At 42.4% G+C, this 18,040-nt stretch overlaps 1 protein-coding gene across 2 annotated transcripts in view; it reads left to right on the forward strand.

Annotated features, from left to right (window-relative positions):
- LOC126183720 (uncharacterized) overlaps positions 1-18,040 on the forward strand; it is an 89,868-nt gene that overhangs the window by 41,234 nt on the left and 30,594 nt on the right. For both annotated transcript variants that reach the window (XM_049925909.1, XM_049925910.1), the window contains exons 3-4: positions 185-301; positions 16,285-16,386. In XM_049925909.1, the coding sequence (XP_049781866.1) occupies positions 185-301; positions 16,285-16,386 (219 nt within the window). The remainder of the gene's footprint in view (positions 1-184; positions 302-16,284; positions 16,387-18,040) is intronic.

Consider the following 18,040-nt stretch of genomic DNA (forward strand, 5'->3'; position numbering starts at 1 on the left):
CTAATGTTGTGCAACAGTTATATCCATTGGATGGGCCTTTCGATGTATTTATATGTTGACTGTTCTAACTACTGGATTGAAGGGTCACTACACTCTGATTTCATAACTGGAAGAAAAATACCCTTGTTCACGTGAAACCAAATCCAGTATCTGATTTTGAGTCTCAGTATATTTTTACTTGCAGGTTAATGAAGAGGTTCGAAAAACTGCAGCAGAAGGACAATAATGTATACCATTACCTGAGCCCAACCATACAACCAGATGAAGAATTATCCAAAAGAGGATTCTCCATGTACACAGGGTATTTATCTGAGATCTATTCACATTACTTTAATATGAATTGACAATTACTTTTTCCATATTACAAAATTATAATAACTCTGATTTTTCCTCAAGTGAAATTCTGATTTAAATAATGACACAATAAAATGATCTTGAATTAGAGATATTAAATGTTTAACATCATAAGTTTCTGGACCATACATTTGCTGCTAGAATGTCCAGCACTGTCCTACCTTACACGGTGTTGCATTGTGTAGACACTGGACTGTCTCTGTGAGGTGGCACAGTGTTTATAACATAACACTTAAATTAAACAGAAGTTGAGTTTATCTGTCTCATCATATTTATGTTCATTTTCCTTAGTTTCTCTAAATCACTTCATGCAAATGCAAAAATTGTTCCTAGAATTGGCCCTGGATGGTGCTTTTGCTCATTCATCTCTAAATAAGTGAGTTTGGTTTGTATAAGGAAATAGTTGATGATGAAATACCAAAATCTGACCTTTATTCCCTCCTTCCTGGATCTAACAAGGGGAATTCCACATCACCCCCCTCAGATTTAGTGGTAAGTTGGCCCAGCAAATAACCCAACACAAAGTGGTCAAAGATCAAGCATGAAAACAGAATGAAGGTGTACCAAACTGTGAAGAAAGAAGCAAAATAGAAGCAGTTAACAGTCCAAGCTCAAGATGTACAACCTTGAGTGAATTTAAACAGCCACAGTGTTATGGTTATGTGATCACAGTGTTGGACTGCAAAAGGGAAGATCCATGTTCAAATTTCCCTCATACCATCCATTTGTGATGGCGAGCTGTAAGGAATGGACCTCTACACACATGTATCTCCTATTTTTCCTACTCAAGTACCACATATTATGACTCTTGCATTCTGTTTTGGGAGTTTTGGCTCTTGAATGCCTTTGCTGTAACATAGTTCACGCTCATTTATTTGTTGTGAGAGATTTATGTGCCATCTCACCTGCTCTCACTATTCATCACATTTACCTATGACAGCAATATATTCTGAGCACATGACTTACATTCTATAACTAATACATAGTTTGTCAATTGCCAGGACTACACAAGGAGAATGGACTCATCAATGACTGGACAGACAGATCATAATTTTGTGAAAAAAATGTAGCATGAGGGAGATTTGAACACAGATCTCCCATTTTGCAGTCCAAAACCATGATCACAAAGCCACAATGCATGGTTCTTCCAAATCACTTGAGATTGCACATCTTGAGCTTGGACTGTTCACTGCTTCTGTTTTGGTTCTTTTTTCAGAGTGCACTACATCTCCTTGCTGATTTAATGCTTGATTTGTGTTCAGGTTTTGATGGGCCATCTTACCACTAAACCTGAGGGGAGTGCGATGGGGAATTTCCCTTGTAAGCAAGCTGAAAAAATTATCTTAAAATATGCATGAAAATGTTTCTATACTTCTTTAATTTTCAGTCTCAGTTTATCATTATGAAGTAAGGAAAAAAAGCATCCCCATTTAAAGCATGACTCCAGTGGTCTCATTGCTTCTCAATGTTAGGATCACAGAGCTGCTCAGTCAGTTAATTGGAATTGCTTACGAGTTCATTATTGTTGTGAATGTAGAAACTGAATAGTAGTATTAATTCAGCCCGAACATTAATGGTAGCAGAAAAATGTTTTCCTGCTATGGTTCCTCGCCACTGCATGCTAAGATTATTAAGTACTGGTATGATAGAGTGCTTTATAACAGAGATATGGCAACAAAATAAGAGGCAACAAATGTGTTGTGACAGTGCCACGAGATTTAAACGTGCCGCTACGTCAGTACACAAACACGGTGATAGAGGCGCCCTGCAGCTCGGCTGAGCGCGGGAGCACCACCTGGCTATGAAAGGCACCAGCTGCATGTCACGGCATGGCAGTTGAGTGACAGCTACAGAGTTGGTAGCATGAAACCCACTATTGTTTCTACGTTTGTATATCCACGCAATTTATTCGTGAATTAAAGGTTATAACACTTTTTGGCGACGAGGTCGGATATTTTTTTTACAGCATTATAGTATTGCGCGTTCGTGTCTGGGCAGACATGGAACAGCTTATGCAAGCGCTCATTGAACAACAAACACAGCTGACGGCTGCTATTCAGGCATTGTCGACGTCACTTACTCATCGTCTGTCGTCCTCTTCTCCGCCTCCATTCCCTATTTACGATGAGGCCACTGAAGACTGGGAGGATTATGAGAAGCATTTGCGGCAACACTTCTTGGCTTTTGGCGTTGTCAACGCTCTGATGTGTAAGTCGTTATTTCTATCTTGGATTTCCCCACGGATATATTCAGCTGCTATCTCAGTTAGCACCTCTGCGGGAACCTGCCTCTCTGTCCTTCCAAGAAATGTGTGACTTATTGTCTAACTATTACCAAAAAAACACCCACGTCATTGCCACCCATGTGGCATTCTACCGGTGTCGTAAACAGCCCCATCAATCTTACCGGGCTTGGGCGGCGGAACTACACGGTCTGAGTAGGAAATGTCAGTTTGTCACGGACACTCATCATGAGTCTTATGCTGATTCAATGGTTAGGGATGCTATTCTATGGCTTGCTCCTGATAAAGAAGTTTGGCAATGTGCTGAGATAGACAGGTTAACAGCGTCAGGGATTCTCCTTCCTGTTACCTCCAGCGAATGGGCATCGCCAATTGTGGTCGTTTCTAAACCAAACAGGAGTCTGCGATTGTGTGGTGATTTTAAAGCCACTGTCAATGCTCAGAGCCTCATTGACACTTATCCTCTTCCCCGTCCTGAGGAGTTATTTACCAAGCTTGCTGGGGGCCAGTTCTTTTCCAAACTTGACTTATCGGAGGCGTACCATCAGTTGCTGTTGGATGCTTCTTCCAAGGAATTTCTCGTCATCAACACTCCTTGTGGGTTGTATCAGTACCAGCGGTTACCATTTGGCGTTGCTAGCGTGCCGGCCATTTTTCAGCGGTTTTTGGAACAGCTCACGGCTTCCGTTCCCGGCTGCATAAACTATCTGGATGACATTGTTGTCATGGGGGCCTCCACTGAGGAGCACCTTCGCAATATGCATTCACTGTTTTGGGTTTTGCATTCGGCTGGGTTGAGGTGCAATCTGGACAAGTCACAGTTCTTCCAACCCTCCATTGTGTATCTTAGTTTCTACTTGTCCCGTGAGGGTATACGTCCTCTGCGTCAGCACGTTGTGGCCATTAACACTCTACCCCGGCCGTCTACGGTCAAAGAACTTCAGGAGTTTCTAGGTAAGATTGCTTATTATCACAAATTCATTCCATCCGCAGCGGTGGTAGCTCATCCTCTGCATCAGCTGTTATGAAAAAACGTCCCTTTCTGTTGGTCCGACGAGTGTGAGCAGGCTTTTGTCTGCCTGAAGGCTCATTTGCAGTCGGCACCTTGTTTTGCCACATTCTGTCCAGGTCAGCACTTGGTTCTGGCGACTGACGCGTCACAGTATGGCCTAAGGGCTGTTCTCGCCCATTGGTATGAGGATGGGTCGGAACGACCCATCGCCTATGCTTCCAAGACCCTCGGCGATGTGCAACTGCGTTACTCTCAAATCTAAAAGGAGGCGCTCGCTATCATTTATGCTCTAAAAAAGTTCAGCTTTTCTTTGTATGGTTCTAAGTTTCACCCCATCACCAACCACAAGCCACTGGTCTCTCTGTTCAGCCCATTGCCGTCGCTTCCAGATAAGGCTATACTTGTCTCGTTTTCACTATGAGATTCACTATCACCCCATGGCCCAGCATGCCAACGCTGACGCATTGTCGCGATTGCCGATGGGCCCCGAGCCGGTTTTTGATCGTGATGAACTACTCTGTTTCCACATTGATGAGGAAGAACGTCATGCGGTTGAGGGTTTTCCACTTACAGGTTCGCAGGTCACGTCGGCTATTGAGTGGGACCAGGTCCTACATCAGGTGATCGGTTTTGTTCAACGTGGTTGGCCGGACAGGACCAAGGGCCGGGCATCAGGTCCCCTTCGCAACCACCATGCCTTGCACCTTCATCTGTCTGTTTGTGATGGTGTTGTTCTTCTGGCCACGGATGGCGCATCTCCATGGGTCGTGGTGCCAGCCTCTCTTCTCAAAGATGTTCTCAAACTGTTACATGAAGGCCATTGGGGTATTTCTCGGACTAAGTACCTGGCCCGCAGGCACGTTTATTGGCCCGGTATTGATTTGGACATCACCCACATGGTTGCTGCGTGTGGTCAGTGTGCTCAACAACTGGCTGCACCTCGTACAATGCCCTCTCCATGGCCTGATCCGGCGCAGCCATGGGAACGGGTGCACGCTGACTTTGCCGCCCCCTTCCTCGGTACTTATTGGCTACTGTTGATTGACACCTTCTCAAAGTTTCCGTTTGTTGTTCGATGTCTGTTGCCCACCACTGCGGTGACGGCGCTGGCTTTGTCCAAAATCTTTGCGCTAGAAGGTCTTCCACCCACGATTGTCACGGACAATGGCCCTCAGTTCTCTTCGCAGGCCTTCCGTGATTTTTGTACTGGACAAGGGATTCATCATGTTACAGCACTGCCCTTCCATCCGCAATCGAATGGGGAGGTCGAGCACCTTGTCTGCACTTTCAAAAGCCAGATGAAAAAATTCCTTAGTGATTTTTCCATAGATGACGCTCTGCTGCAATTTCTGAGTTCTTATCGCTTCACGCCTCTGGGTGATCACAGCCCTGCTGAACTCTTGCATGGCCGCCAACCGCGCACTCTACTGCACCTGCTTCACCCTGTCAGGCCTTGTGCTGTGTCCCCTAGTGTGGGAAAATACTCGGTGGGTGCCGACGTGTGGGCACGAGGGTATGGATCTCGTCCCAAATGGATTCCAGGGGTGGTCAAGGCTCTTCACGGCTGCTGGCTTTGTGAAATACGTACGGACAACGGCATGGTTGTTCGCCATTATGACCAGATGCGCCCACGAGTGGTGGCCACGCCGGTGCCACCGCCCCGTCCTTCACCTCCACCAGCCCAAGAAGCCAGTCCTGTCGCTGCTGCCGATCTACCGTACGTGTTGATGCAGCCGCCGTCGCTACCGTTTCTGAGTACGCCGGAACCGACCCCAGTCGCAACGCCGCCTTCTCCGGGACCCATCGCGCTGGAGCACACCCCCAGGTCCACGACACCTATGGATGCTGCTCCGGAGTTTTCACGCATCATCTCGTCCAGGAGGCACATTCCATGCACGAGCTTCCGTCCTGGACATTTTCGACCATACTCTCGTGTCTCTCTGTGGGATCTCACAAAAGGCCATGGATGTCTCCGCACTGTCCATGTCTCCAAGGAAGTGAGTGTTTTTTTTTTCAAGGGGGGAGAAGTGTTGTGACAGTGCCACGACATTTAACAGTGCTGCCACAACAGTACTTGCAAACGGCAATAGAGGCGCTCCGCAACTCGGTTGAGTGCGGGAGCGCCACCTAGCTACGAACGGTGCCGGCCGCATGTCACGGCACGGCAGTCGAATAAGAGATACTGAGTTGTTATTATGTAACCAGCTATTGTTTCTAAGTGAGTGTGTTTGAATATCCACGCAATTATTGGTGATTAAAGGTTATAACACTGGGTTTCTGATTTCCCATCACAATGGATGCAATTCATAGTAATTGACAGAAAGTCTTTGAGTAAAAGAGAAGTGATATCTGGCACTCTCCAAGGAAATGTCAGAACCCTCTGCTGTTTCTAATCTATACAAATTTTGTATAGATTAGAAAGAGCAGAGGGCTGTAACAATTCCTTGGGGAGCATCATTTAATGATTTAACAGACAATGTGAGCAGCCATCTTAGACTTTTTGCAGATGATGCTATAATTTTCCATGTTGTAAAGCTATCAGAAGATGAAGACCAATTGGAAAATGATTTAGACAAGATATCTGTATAATGTAAAAGTGGCAACTGACTCTAAATAATGAAAAGTGTGAGATCATCCTCATGAGTACCAAAAGGAGTCTGTAACACGATAACTCACACAAATCTAAAGGCTACCAATTCAATTAAATACCGGGAAATTACAATTACAAACAGCTTATATTGGTGTGATCACATAGATACTACTGTGGGGAAGAAAACAATCAAAGACTGCATTTTATTGACAGAACACTTACAATATGCAACATAATGAGATTTTCACTCTGCAGCGGAGTGTGCGCTGATATGAAACTTCCTGGCAAATTAAAACTGTGTGCCAGACCGAGACTCGAACTTGGGACCTTTGCCTTTCGCAGGCAAGTGCTCTACCAACTGAGCTACCCAAGCTTGGGTAGCTCAGTTTGTAGAGCACTTGCCCGTGAAAGGCAAAGGTCCCGAGTTCGAGTCTCGGTCCGGCACACAGTTTAAATTTCCCAGGAAGTTTCAAGATGCAACATGGTTGGTTGGTTGATTCATAGGAACCATCCAGGCATTTGCCTGAAGCAATTTAAGGAAATCACAGAAAACCTAAGTGAGGATGGCTGGATGCAGATTTGAACCATCATCCTCCCAAATGCGAGGCCAGTGTGCTAACCACTGTGCCACCTCACTTGGGGATGCAACACGCCTACTAAAGAGACTGCCTTCATTACACTTTTAAGTCCTCTGCTAGAGTAATGCTATTCAGTATGGGATCCTTATCAGATAGATTTGACTGATAAAGGACATCACAATTTGAGAGTGGAACAGCAGAGAACTAGAGTGAAAGTGCTTTGATGAACCCTCTGCTAGGCACTTACATATGAAATGCAGAGTAGTCATGTAGCTGTAGGTGCAGAATCAGTTGATGTGACACATCCTAAGGCATCAAGGAAAAATCGACTTGGCAAGAGATGGAAGAGTGGGAAATAATTGTTGAGGGAGATCAAGGCTTGACTACAGTAAGCACAATCAAGTAAATGTAGGGTAGGGATGTTTATGGTTCTGTTGTCAGTTGCTGTTAATTACGATGATATGAACTCTCCATTTCACTCTACAGAAGCAGCTCCAAAAAACGGTATTGTCACATGAAAATTACTGGAAAAAGCAGTGACTATCTGCAGGTGTTTTCCTTGAAAAACAACTCTCTATCACAGCTATGAGATGGAGGTAAAGAGGCAACAATTGACTTATTAAAACACTCTGTAGATGACTAGATACATTCTGTGACACAAACTCTTCAAAAATTTATAGTGATCAAGTTCTTTACAGCAGTTGTTTCTACAATAACACAACAGAGTTCTTCCATCACGACTGATATTCAGAGCCCACACTCACTGTAGGTTTATAAACTAACTGAGAAGTTGCAAGTTATCTCAGGAAAATTCGTTTAATAGCTTCTCCTTCTTGAAAACATAAAATTCAGTTAAAGTTTCTTAAAATGAAAAGAACTTGTTCACTAGGCATGTTGACATTATATGAGAAATAGTTAATAACATTTACAGTGCTTCAGCAACTCAAGTGGGTAGATTCTTCCTAAGCCTACCATCTATCATGTTGAAAAATCTTCTAACTTCACACACAACATGGTTTCTGAGGCATAGTGCAGACTAGTACAATGATGGCATCCTTGTTCCACAATGACTGGTTTCAGCTGACTTTTGTTCATTGAGGAGTGCAGCTTTTGTCTGGAAGCGTGGGTGGCAAATGGGACAACTACCTGTAACTCACTAGTGGCTGCTTTCACCTTCAGCAAAATTTGGACCATCTGAACAAATAGATCAGTCATAGCATTCTAAGTTGGATCTCTCTTTTGATTTATAATTTTTTTAACATTCAAGGATAATCTGCAAAACAAAGACACAGGAATTCGTTAAAGATGTGGCACTGTTAGCTGTGAGCTCTGAAAGAACTCATAAAGACATCATTTTGGCCAGAGTAATACTTTAAATTGCTCCAAAACCACACACCTGAACAGCAAAATACCTATACTGATGGATTAAAACATAGGTTATTTAATCTAAACAATTTTCACAACATTTAATGAAATTATCAATTTTAGAATACCTGGATCAAATTGAAAGATATTTCTCCATGGACATGGAGGCTGCTTGCTGTATATGAAATACACAGTACTGTTGAGTCACAGCTCTCTACTGTCATTCCTTAGTGGCCATAACTCATAAAAACACTGGTATCTGCAAAGTATGTGATTAATTTTTAAGAAATTTTGCAAACTTGCTTTCTTGGTACACTCTATACAATGGCAACATTATTTTTGCTACACAAGCTTCCTTATCAGCTCTAATATGACATCACAACAGGCTGTGATGTCACTGAGATGCACTCAGCATGAACAATAGGCAGAACAATCGACTGTGCGTCTAAAAACTGGTGGTGGCTGGAAGGAACCCTCACTAGCTTCCCCACATGTTACACTAGTTATTCAGAGATGAAGAGTCTTACATATCATGTACTAGAATGGAAAGCAGTATCAAACCATTCTTTGGACTGAAGACATCAACATCAATATCTTCTGATGGAAATTGAAGAGGTGATGTACCCATACAAGTACAATACAGTCTGTTTACACTTCTAAAAATGCACAACCAGTGAGTTTTGGTTAGATAGACAAGGGGATGAACACAAGGCTTACTAAATATGATTATATGCACTCTTAAATGCTGTGCTCCTGCCTTTCAAGGCATTCAGTCAGGTTCTTTCATTAGGACAAGTGAATGTAAAGCCACAAAACATGAACACTGAAACACCAAAGAAACTGGTATAGCCATGCATATTCAAATACAGATATATGTAAACTGGAAGAGTACAGCACTGCAGTCAGCAACACCTATGTAAAACAACAAGTGTCTGGCACAGTTGTTCAATCAGTTACTGCTGCTACAATGGCAGTTTATCACGATTTAAGTGAGCTTTAATGTCATGTTATAGTTGGTGCATGAGCAATGGGACACAGCATTTCTGAGGTAGCAATGAAGTAGGGATTTTTCCAATCTCCAACATTGCTGTAGCTGGAGAAAGATCCTGTAAGAACAGGACCAATGACAACTGAAGAGAATAATTCAACGTGACAGAAGTGCAACCCTTCTGCAAATTGCTGCAGATATCAATGCTGGGCCATCAGCAAGTGTCAGTGTGTGAACCATTCAACAAAACATCATCAATATGGGCTTTTGGAGCTGAAGGCCCACCGTGTACCCTTGAGGACAGCATGACACGAAGCCTTACACCTCACCTGGACCTGTCAACACTGACATTGGACTGTTGATGCCTGGAAACATGTTGCCTCGTTGAACAAGTATCGTTTCAAATTATATTGAGCAGATGGACATGTACAGGCATGGTGACAACCTCATGAATACATGGACCCACCATTTCAGCAGGGGACAGTTCAAGCTGGTGGAGGCTCTGTAACGGTGTGGGGCGTGTGCCGTTGGAGTGATATGGGACCCCTGAAATGTTTAGATACAACTCTGACAGGTGACATGTACGTAAGCATCCTGTCTGATCACCTGCATCATGTTCAATGTGCATTATGATAGCTGATGGACTTTGGCTGTTCCAGCAGTACAATGCTGGAATTCCCTTACACATCCAGAGTAGCTCCAGGAACACTCCTCTGAGTTAAACACTTCCGCTGGCCACCATTGAGTATATCTGGAATGCCTTGCAACATGCTCTTCAGAAGAGATCTCCAACCCCTCATACTCTTACGGGTTTATGGTCAGCCTTGCAGGATTAATGGTGTCAGTTCCCTCCAGCACTACTTCAGATATTAGTCGAGTTCATGCCACATCATGTTGCAGCACTTCTGCATGCTTACAGGGGCTCTACATGATATTAGGCTGGTATACCAGTTTCTTTGGCTCTTCAGTGCAAAATGTTTGCTTTGTCTCTCTCTCTTATTTCCAGGTGCAAACCACATAAGAATTCGAAATTCTCTGGATTTATCACCCAGTGATCCCATTCCATCTCAGACCTGTTAATATTAGTTTTTGCTTCATTGGAACTTGCACAAATATCGTTTTTTAGGCCACAGCTCTGAGGTTTGTTGTTTTGGACCCTGTTTTGTTTCTACTGTTCTTAGTTTCAGTTTCACAACTAACCTAATGAGAAATATGTGTGCTGAATATACAATGCGGTTATAGCTTAAAAGAAAAATCTTTAATATCTAACTCTCTGTCACTTTTTCTGGGACAAAAACAAACAAGATAGCAACAACAATCTGAAACATTTACTTGCACACACATTTCTTGGTATTTGCATCGGTTACTTCAATCTATAGCAGAGATACTGATGTTTTAAAACATGGCCTTATAAACAAAGAATTGCATCTTGAACACTCACTTAACTCAAATACACTCCTGGAAATTGAAATAAGAACACCGTGAATTCATTGTCCCAGGAAGGGGAAACTTTATTGACACATTCCTGGGGTCAGATACATCACATGATCACACTGACAGAACCACAGGCACATAGACACAGGCAACAGAGCATGCACAATGTCGGCACTAGTACAGTGTATATCCACCTTTCGCAGCAATGCAGGCTGCTATTCTCCCATGGAGACGATCGTAGAGATGCTGGATGTAGTCCTGTGGAACGGCTTGCCATGCCATTTCCACCTGGCGCCTCAGTTGGACCAGCGTTCGTGCTGGACGTGCAGACCGCGTGAGACGACGCTTCATCCAGTCCCAAACATGCTCAATGGGGGACAGATCCGGAGATCTTGCTGGCCAGGGTAGTTGACTTACACCTTCTAGAGCACGTTGGGTGGCACGGGATACATGCGGACGTGCATTGTCCTGTTGGAACAGCAAGTTCCCTTGCCGGTCTAGGAATGGTAGAACGATGGGTTCGATGACGGTTTGGATGTACCGTGCACTATTCAGTGTCCCCTCGACGATCACCAGTGGTGTACGGCCAGTGTAGGAGATCGCTCCCCACACCATGATGCCGGGTGTTGGCCCTGTGTGCCTCGGTCGTATGCAGTCCTGATTGTGGCGCTCACCTGCACGGCGCCAAACACGCATACGACCATCATTGGCACCAAGGCAGAAGCGACTCTCATCGCTGAAGACGACACGTCTCCATTCGTCCCTCCATTCACGCCTGTCGCGACACCACTGGAGGCGGGCTGCACGATGTTGGGGCGTGAGCGGAAGACGGCCTAACAGTGTGCGGGACCGTAGCCCAGCTTCATGGAGACGGTTGCGAATGGTCCTCGCCGATACCCCAGGAGCAACAGTGTCCCTAATTTGCTGGGAAGTGGCGGTGCGGTCCCCTACGGCACTGCGTAGGATCCTACGGTCTTGGCGTGCATCCGTGCATCGCTGCGGTCCGGTCCCAGGTCGACGGGCACGTGCACCTTCCGCCGACCACTGGCGACAACATCGATGTACTGTGGAGACCTCACGCCCCACGTGTTGAGCAATTCGGCGGTACGTCCACCCGGCCTCCCGCATGCCCACTATACGCCCTCGCTCAAAGTCCGTCAACTGCACATACGGTTCACGTCCACGCTGTCGCGGCATGCTACCAGTGTTAAAGACTGCGCTGGAGCTCCGTATGCCACGGCAAACTGGCTGACACTGACGGCGGCGGTGCACAAATGCTGCGCAGCTAGCGCCATTCGACGGCCAACACCGCGGTTCCTGGTGTGTCCGCTGTGCCGTGCGTGTGATCATTGCTTGTACAGCCCTCTCACAGTGTCCGGAGCAAGTATGGTGGGTCTGACACACCGGTGTCAATGTGTTCTTTTTTCCATTTCCAGGAGTGTATATGGAATTCTTATATACCACACCAGTGAACTTCCCTGTACCTCACTTCCTTGAGTATTAAGTTTTACTCATCATCTGTGCTTTTAAGATAATCACTGAAACATGTAGAGAGAACATTGCATTAAAGAACTGATGATTCTCACCATCCTTCATCTTGCTTGGAATCCAGAGTGAGCCAGTTCTACATTCAGCCAAAATTGAGAAAATTTCTTGCAGTGTACTTTAGCAGATCATACCAATTAATCACCACAAAAAAGCAGAAATTTCTGCATAAAGTGCAAGTACTTCATATACGCTTGCTTATGCAAAAATGATTTCAGTTTATATTTGTAACTATTGCATGTTATATATACAGTAAAACTTCTCTACTGAGCATCTGTTAAAATGATAACTGTTGTAAGTAAGATGTACAGATGGACAATCAAGGAATGGGAAAGACAATAATCAGTAATGTCATTACCTTCTGATTATCTTATTATAAGTGGCACACAACTTTTCATATTTGTTTTCTATCTATCTTTTAATTAATTTAACTGAAATTGAGCAGTTGTTTCAGTTATCATTCCATAGCAAAAGGCACCTCTGGGAGGCAGGATGCAGTACAGAAGGAGTTAACACCAGCACAGATTGTTTCCCAAACAAAAATTTCACTCTGCTGCAAAGTGTATACTTTAATAATATTGCTTTATAGGCTGAAACTGTTTACTGGAATGGAATTTCAACTTAAAATCTCTAAAAATTATTATGATTATCATTTGACACTTATTTTTTTGTACACAACAGCTAAAAGATACAAAAAAAATTCTTCTGTACAAAATTGTAAATAGTAAAAAATTTACCAACATAAGCCTATTTAAGCTTAACATGTGTCCTTCTTCAACACTGTAAGAGGTGCTGTAGTCAGAATCATCTCTCTCATGTAGAATAAGAGTGCAGTTGAGTCAGGATGGCTTGAGCATTTATTGACCTCATTGCACATTGAAATGACAATGCAGGATGCTTGGCAGGATAGTAGGTACGTAGAACCAGGTGAAGAGCTTTAGTAGAAGTAGTGAGGAAACAATAATGAATTTAGTTATTACAATCAGTACAGCTGCCAAAATGTCATCTTACTGCTGTAGCACACAGCAGAATAGGCTGTTCTTGGGCAGTTGTGTGTGCTTAGCTCAGCAAAGGTCTAAGGAGGTGGCCAGCTCATGGAGTTGCCAAGAGAAGTAGTGAGGAAACAATAAGTGAAGCAGGCAGCAGCTGCTACAAAGCACTGTCAGCACCTTATCGAGTGTAGTGCTGTGTCAGCCCAAGTAGTTGGCAGGCATACAGTAACAACAGGCTCCATAGTAATCTGGTCATGTCATTTGGACCAGTACAGGGAACATCCAAGCACAGTGGTGAAGCAAAGAATCCACTGTAGGATACCGCATCAGCTGCCCGTGGATGCAGTCCAGTAGTAGCACAGTGTGTGCATGCAAGGCAACCAGAAGTCAGCCAGCAGATGGCCCCCTGCTGAATGGCATAAGTTCAGCTCACAGCAGCACTAGGAGTAAGCACAGCCCGTATCCCCATGGCTAGTGGAGGTAGTATCTACTAGCAGTAGGGTGGATGAGCTGTATCTGGTCAACAACTGTGATGGAGTACCTCTCAGAACTGGCTGTGCATGATGACAGGCACTGTATAGCTTGGGCAGCTAGTAGTTTTGGCCACTCAACCCTGGCCTGTTGTGTCAGGACATCAATCCTCATCACATAGGCCCCAAAAATGGCACACTGCCAGGCTTGGACATGGTATAATTCAGATAACCACTGAAATGGGCCAGGCCTCCATACCATGTTGTTTCAACAGTGTTCCAGCCTTACCAACAGAAATGGGGACTGGATGTATGGTTACTAGTCTTGCTCTAGGACCAGGGTGGAGGCCTCCAACATATCAGAATAGCCTATTTACAGTTTCTTGTGTGAGAATGTGGTGACAACTTTCTGTTTGCTTGGCCACAGGTTACAGCTACCAAGCTGAAAGGTAGTGGTGCAATAAAAGCCAGAGATTACTATTGCTTGTAGATGGTAGCAGACTTGCACAAAAGTTCCTTCATACTGGAATACATAGAAGAATATTGGAGAGGACAGGACTATTAATCAACAAAGCATGGCTCTTCTGGGTTCTAAGATCCCATAATGAGCTACAGAACAGAACAAGAGAGATATCAACAATGCAGATTCATAATTGTCTACTCTTGCTCCATCCTTTTTCATCAGGGATTCTAGATGCCTACTCATACTTTTAAATTTATACAATGAAAAGTAGCTTTTCTATGGCACCCTATATACCTTAAATATAAATGTATGAGTATTAAAACTGACGGTTGCCTCTTATTCATTGGTATTTTTGTTAGCATCTGAAAGGAAAAAGCTTTTTCTACCTTCATTTGATGGCATTTTGACATTTTAGTGATTGAGTTTCAGTAAAAACTACAATTGATTTATTTTTGTGACTGAAAAGAATAGTAATTTCCTTATTATATTTTTACATGGTTTTTCTTTATTTGTTTGGTTTTCTATTATGGTCACAAAAATGTGGATTACCCTCTGGAGATATTTAGAGCAATGAAAGCTTTTTCTCTCTCCTTGCTTTTCACCTCCTTATGTTAAACAGTAGCTGTCATGTCCTTGTCTTTCTTTTCTTCTCAACATTGATGTCAGTAGAGCTGTAGAGATGGAGCACAAGCTCAGGTTGTGTTAAGGATGAGGAAGGAAATCCACCATGCCTCTTGAAAGGAGCCATCCCAGTATTTGCGTGGAGTGATTTATGGAAATCATGGAAAATCCAAATCTGGATGGCTGGATGCAGGTTTTAACCATCATCCTGTATACGAGTCCAGTCTGCCATTGTGCCACCTCACTTGGTTGTTTTTTTTTTTTTTTTTTTTTTTTTTTTTTTTTTTTTTTTTTTTTTTTTTTTTTTTTTTTCAGTTTGATGTATTAAGTTAGGACTTGCCCCATTCGGAAAACTCATTTGACTCAAATTGTGAAAAAAAGGATTAGAATAGTGGCATTAAAAGCATTAAGGAGTAATTCATTGTTATCATATTAGAAGGTTATTTTTAGAGTAAATCTCCAAATTGGTAAATATATAGAGAATGGGAAAATACTAAATTTATGGAGATCACTGAGATCATTTTGCATTACTGCAAATAATTTTTGAGTTTCCAATATCAGTGAAATAATGTTAACTGTATTAACAAAGAAAAACTGGTGGTCAGAATTCAGCTATCTCCTGTACTGTAAAAAGATAAATAGATGAAAAACCATAGCTGAGAGCACAAATATGTTGCCCTTATTACCTAGTGCAAAGAATTCTTTCTTCTATTGGAAAAGCTGAGTAAGTACTACTTTGAAAACTGTATTTGCCCACACTATTCATAAGCACAATTTTCTGCCTCTCATTTCCATCAATGAGCAGAGAGGTGCAAAAGTAATGGAGGAAACTGCTAGAAATCAGGATAATATAACCTCATTACAATATTGTGGTTTACAATTCTGATATAACTGCCTCTGTAGTGAGTGTCAGTACCTTCTTATGATGTGAGTGTGATCATTCGGAAAGTGGTGGTTTTATTTCCTAAATTTTAAGAATTTTCAGAGTAGATACTGGCTGCTACACAGAGTGGAGTCTGCATTGTACAATTTCTGACAATTTACTTCTGTACCAGTATTAAGGATTAAGTTCCAAAGTTCTCCATAGTATCATATGACCTGACGGTATAGAAAACTGTTGATAATGATCTGAGCATTGTATGAGATGCTGAACCATGACACTGTCTTGTAGCTTTGCAGCAGGGGCAGGTTTTATGGTGGAATCATGTGTTATGCTCTATTAAGGAAAGGTATTTACAGTATGATGAATTTTCCATTTATATAGGGAAGGAGAAGATTAATCAAGCTTATCAAAATATTAAACACTAACCACTGACATTAGATATGATACTGTGAAAAAATTTCTAGCTAATAATGCTTAAATGATCCTATATGAAAGTCACATATGCTGATGTAAGGATTGACATACAGCAACCTACTGTGCAAACATTATCTGTCTGTATTAATATCTTTATTGAAACACTCATGTCAAATGTCATAGACTGCCATAGTGCAGTGCTCCATGAACTCAATGTAATTAGCTCTACATAAATAGTTGTCTGTATTTAAAAGGCATAAAGAGGGTAATACACTAAATTATACAAATGTAAATGTGTAACAAAACTATGGTACAATTTTTTGTCATTTTCAGGGATAACGTGGATGTTGAAGGTGCACAAAGGTCTTCTAGAAGAAGCAGCAATTCTGAAGATAATCGATATAGCATCTCAAACGTAGTGTTTGCGCATGAAAGGTGATGAATTTTAGTTGTAGTGTAGGACACATAGCACACACTTGGCAACACTGTTCTGGCACTGCAGGTTCTCTAGATTGGGGAGGTGTGGAGGTGTGTTAGGTGGAGTAGGTGACAGGAATAAGAAGGAGGTGGGTGAAGGTCTTTTCCTCTTTCTTATATTTACTCCTTTCATCAATTAAATTCAGTATCTCCTGTGTTATTCAAGGATTTCTATTAGGCCTTTTCTTTTTACCTATTTGATCCTCAACTGCCTTCACTATTTCAACTCTCAAAGCTACCAATTTATCTTCTACTGTTTTCCCATCTCCTGTTCCAGTTGCCTAAAACTCCTTCTGAAACTCTCAACAACCTCTGGTTCTTTCAACTGTTTTAGGTCCCATCTCCTTAATATCATACTTTTTTGCATTTTCTTCAGTTTTAATCTACAGTTCACAACCAATAAATTGTGGCCAGAGTCCACATCTACCCCTGGAAATGTCTTGCAATTTAAAATCTGGTTTCTGACCTATGTCAAAACAAGGCTCTGGGAGTAGATGACATTCTATCGGAACTCTGGTACCCTTGGGAAAGCCAGCCATGATAAAACTCTTCCATCTGGTGTGAAGGATGAATGAGACAGGTGAAATACCATCAGACTTCAAGAAGAATATAATTATTCCAGTTCCAAAGAAATCAGGTGCTGATAGGTGTGAATATTACCAAACTATCAGTGTAATATGTCATGGTTGCAAAATAATAACATGTATTCTTTATAGTAGGAGAATGAAAAAACTGGTAGAAGCCAGCCTTAGGGAAGATCATTTTGGATTCCACAGAAACATAACAACACATGGGGCAGTACTGACCCTATGACTTATCTTAGAAGGTAGGTTAAGGAAAGGAAAACCTACATTTCTCTCATTTGTAGACTTAGAGAAACCTTTTACTAGTGTTGATTGGAATACTCTCTTTGAAATCCAGAAGGTAGTAGATGTAAAATACGGGGAATGAAGGGCTTTTTACAAATTGTGCAGTAACCAGATGGCAGTTATTAGAGCTGAGGGGCATGAAAGGGAAGCAATGGTTGAGAAGGGAGTGAAACAGGGCCTATTGCCAATGTTATTCAATCTGTACATTGAGCAAGAAGTGAAAGGAACAAAAAAAATTTGGAGTAGGAATTAAAGTTCATGGAGAAGAAATAAAAACTTTGGAGTTTGCTCATGACTGTAATTCTGCCAGAGGCAGCAAACGACTTGGAAGAGCAGTTGAACAGAATGAAGAGTGTCTTGAAAGGAGAATATAAGATGGACATCAACAAAAGCAAAACCAGGATAATGGAATGTAGTCTGATTAAATCAGGAAATGAAATTAGGAAACAAGACACTAAAGTAGTAGACAAGTTTCATTATTTGGGTAGCAAAATAACTGATGATGGCTGAAGTAGAGAGGATATAAAATATAGACTGGCAATGGAAAGGAAAGCATTTCCGAGGAAGAGAAATTTGTTAACATCAAATATAGATTTAAGTGTCAGGAAGTGTTTCCTGAAAGTATTCGTTCGCAGAGTGGCCATGTGTAGAAGTGCAACACGGCTAATAAATGGTTTAGACAAGAGGAAAATAGAAGCTTTTGAAATGTTGTGCTACAGAAGAATGCAGCAGATTAGGTGGCT

The sequence above is a fragment of the Schistocerca cancellata genome, chromosome 4 (genome assembly GCF_023864275.1).
Source record: "Schistocerca cancellata isolate TAMUIC-IGC-003103 chromosome 4, iqSchCanc2.1, whole genome shotgun sequence".
In the NCBI taxonomy this organism is placed as follows: Eukaryota; Metazoa; Arthropoda; class Insecta; order Orthoptera; family Acrididae; genus Schistocerca; species Schistocerca cancellata.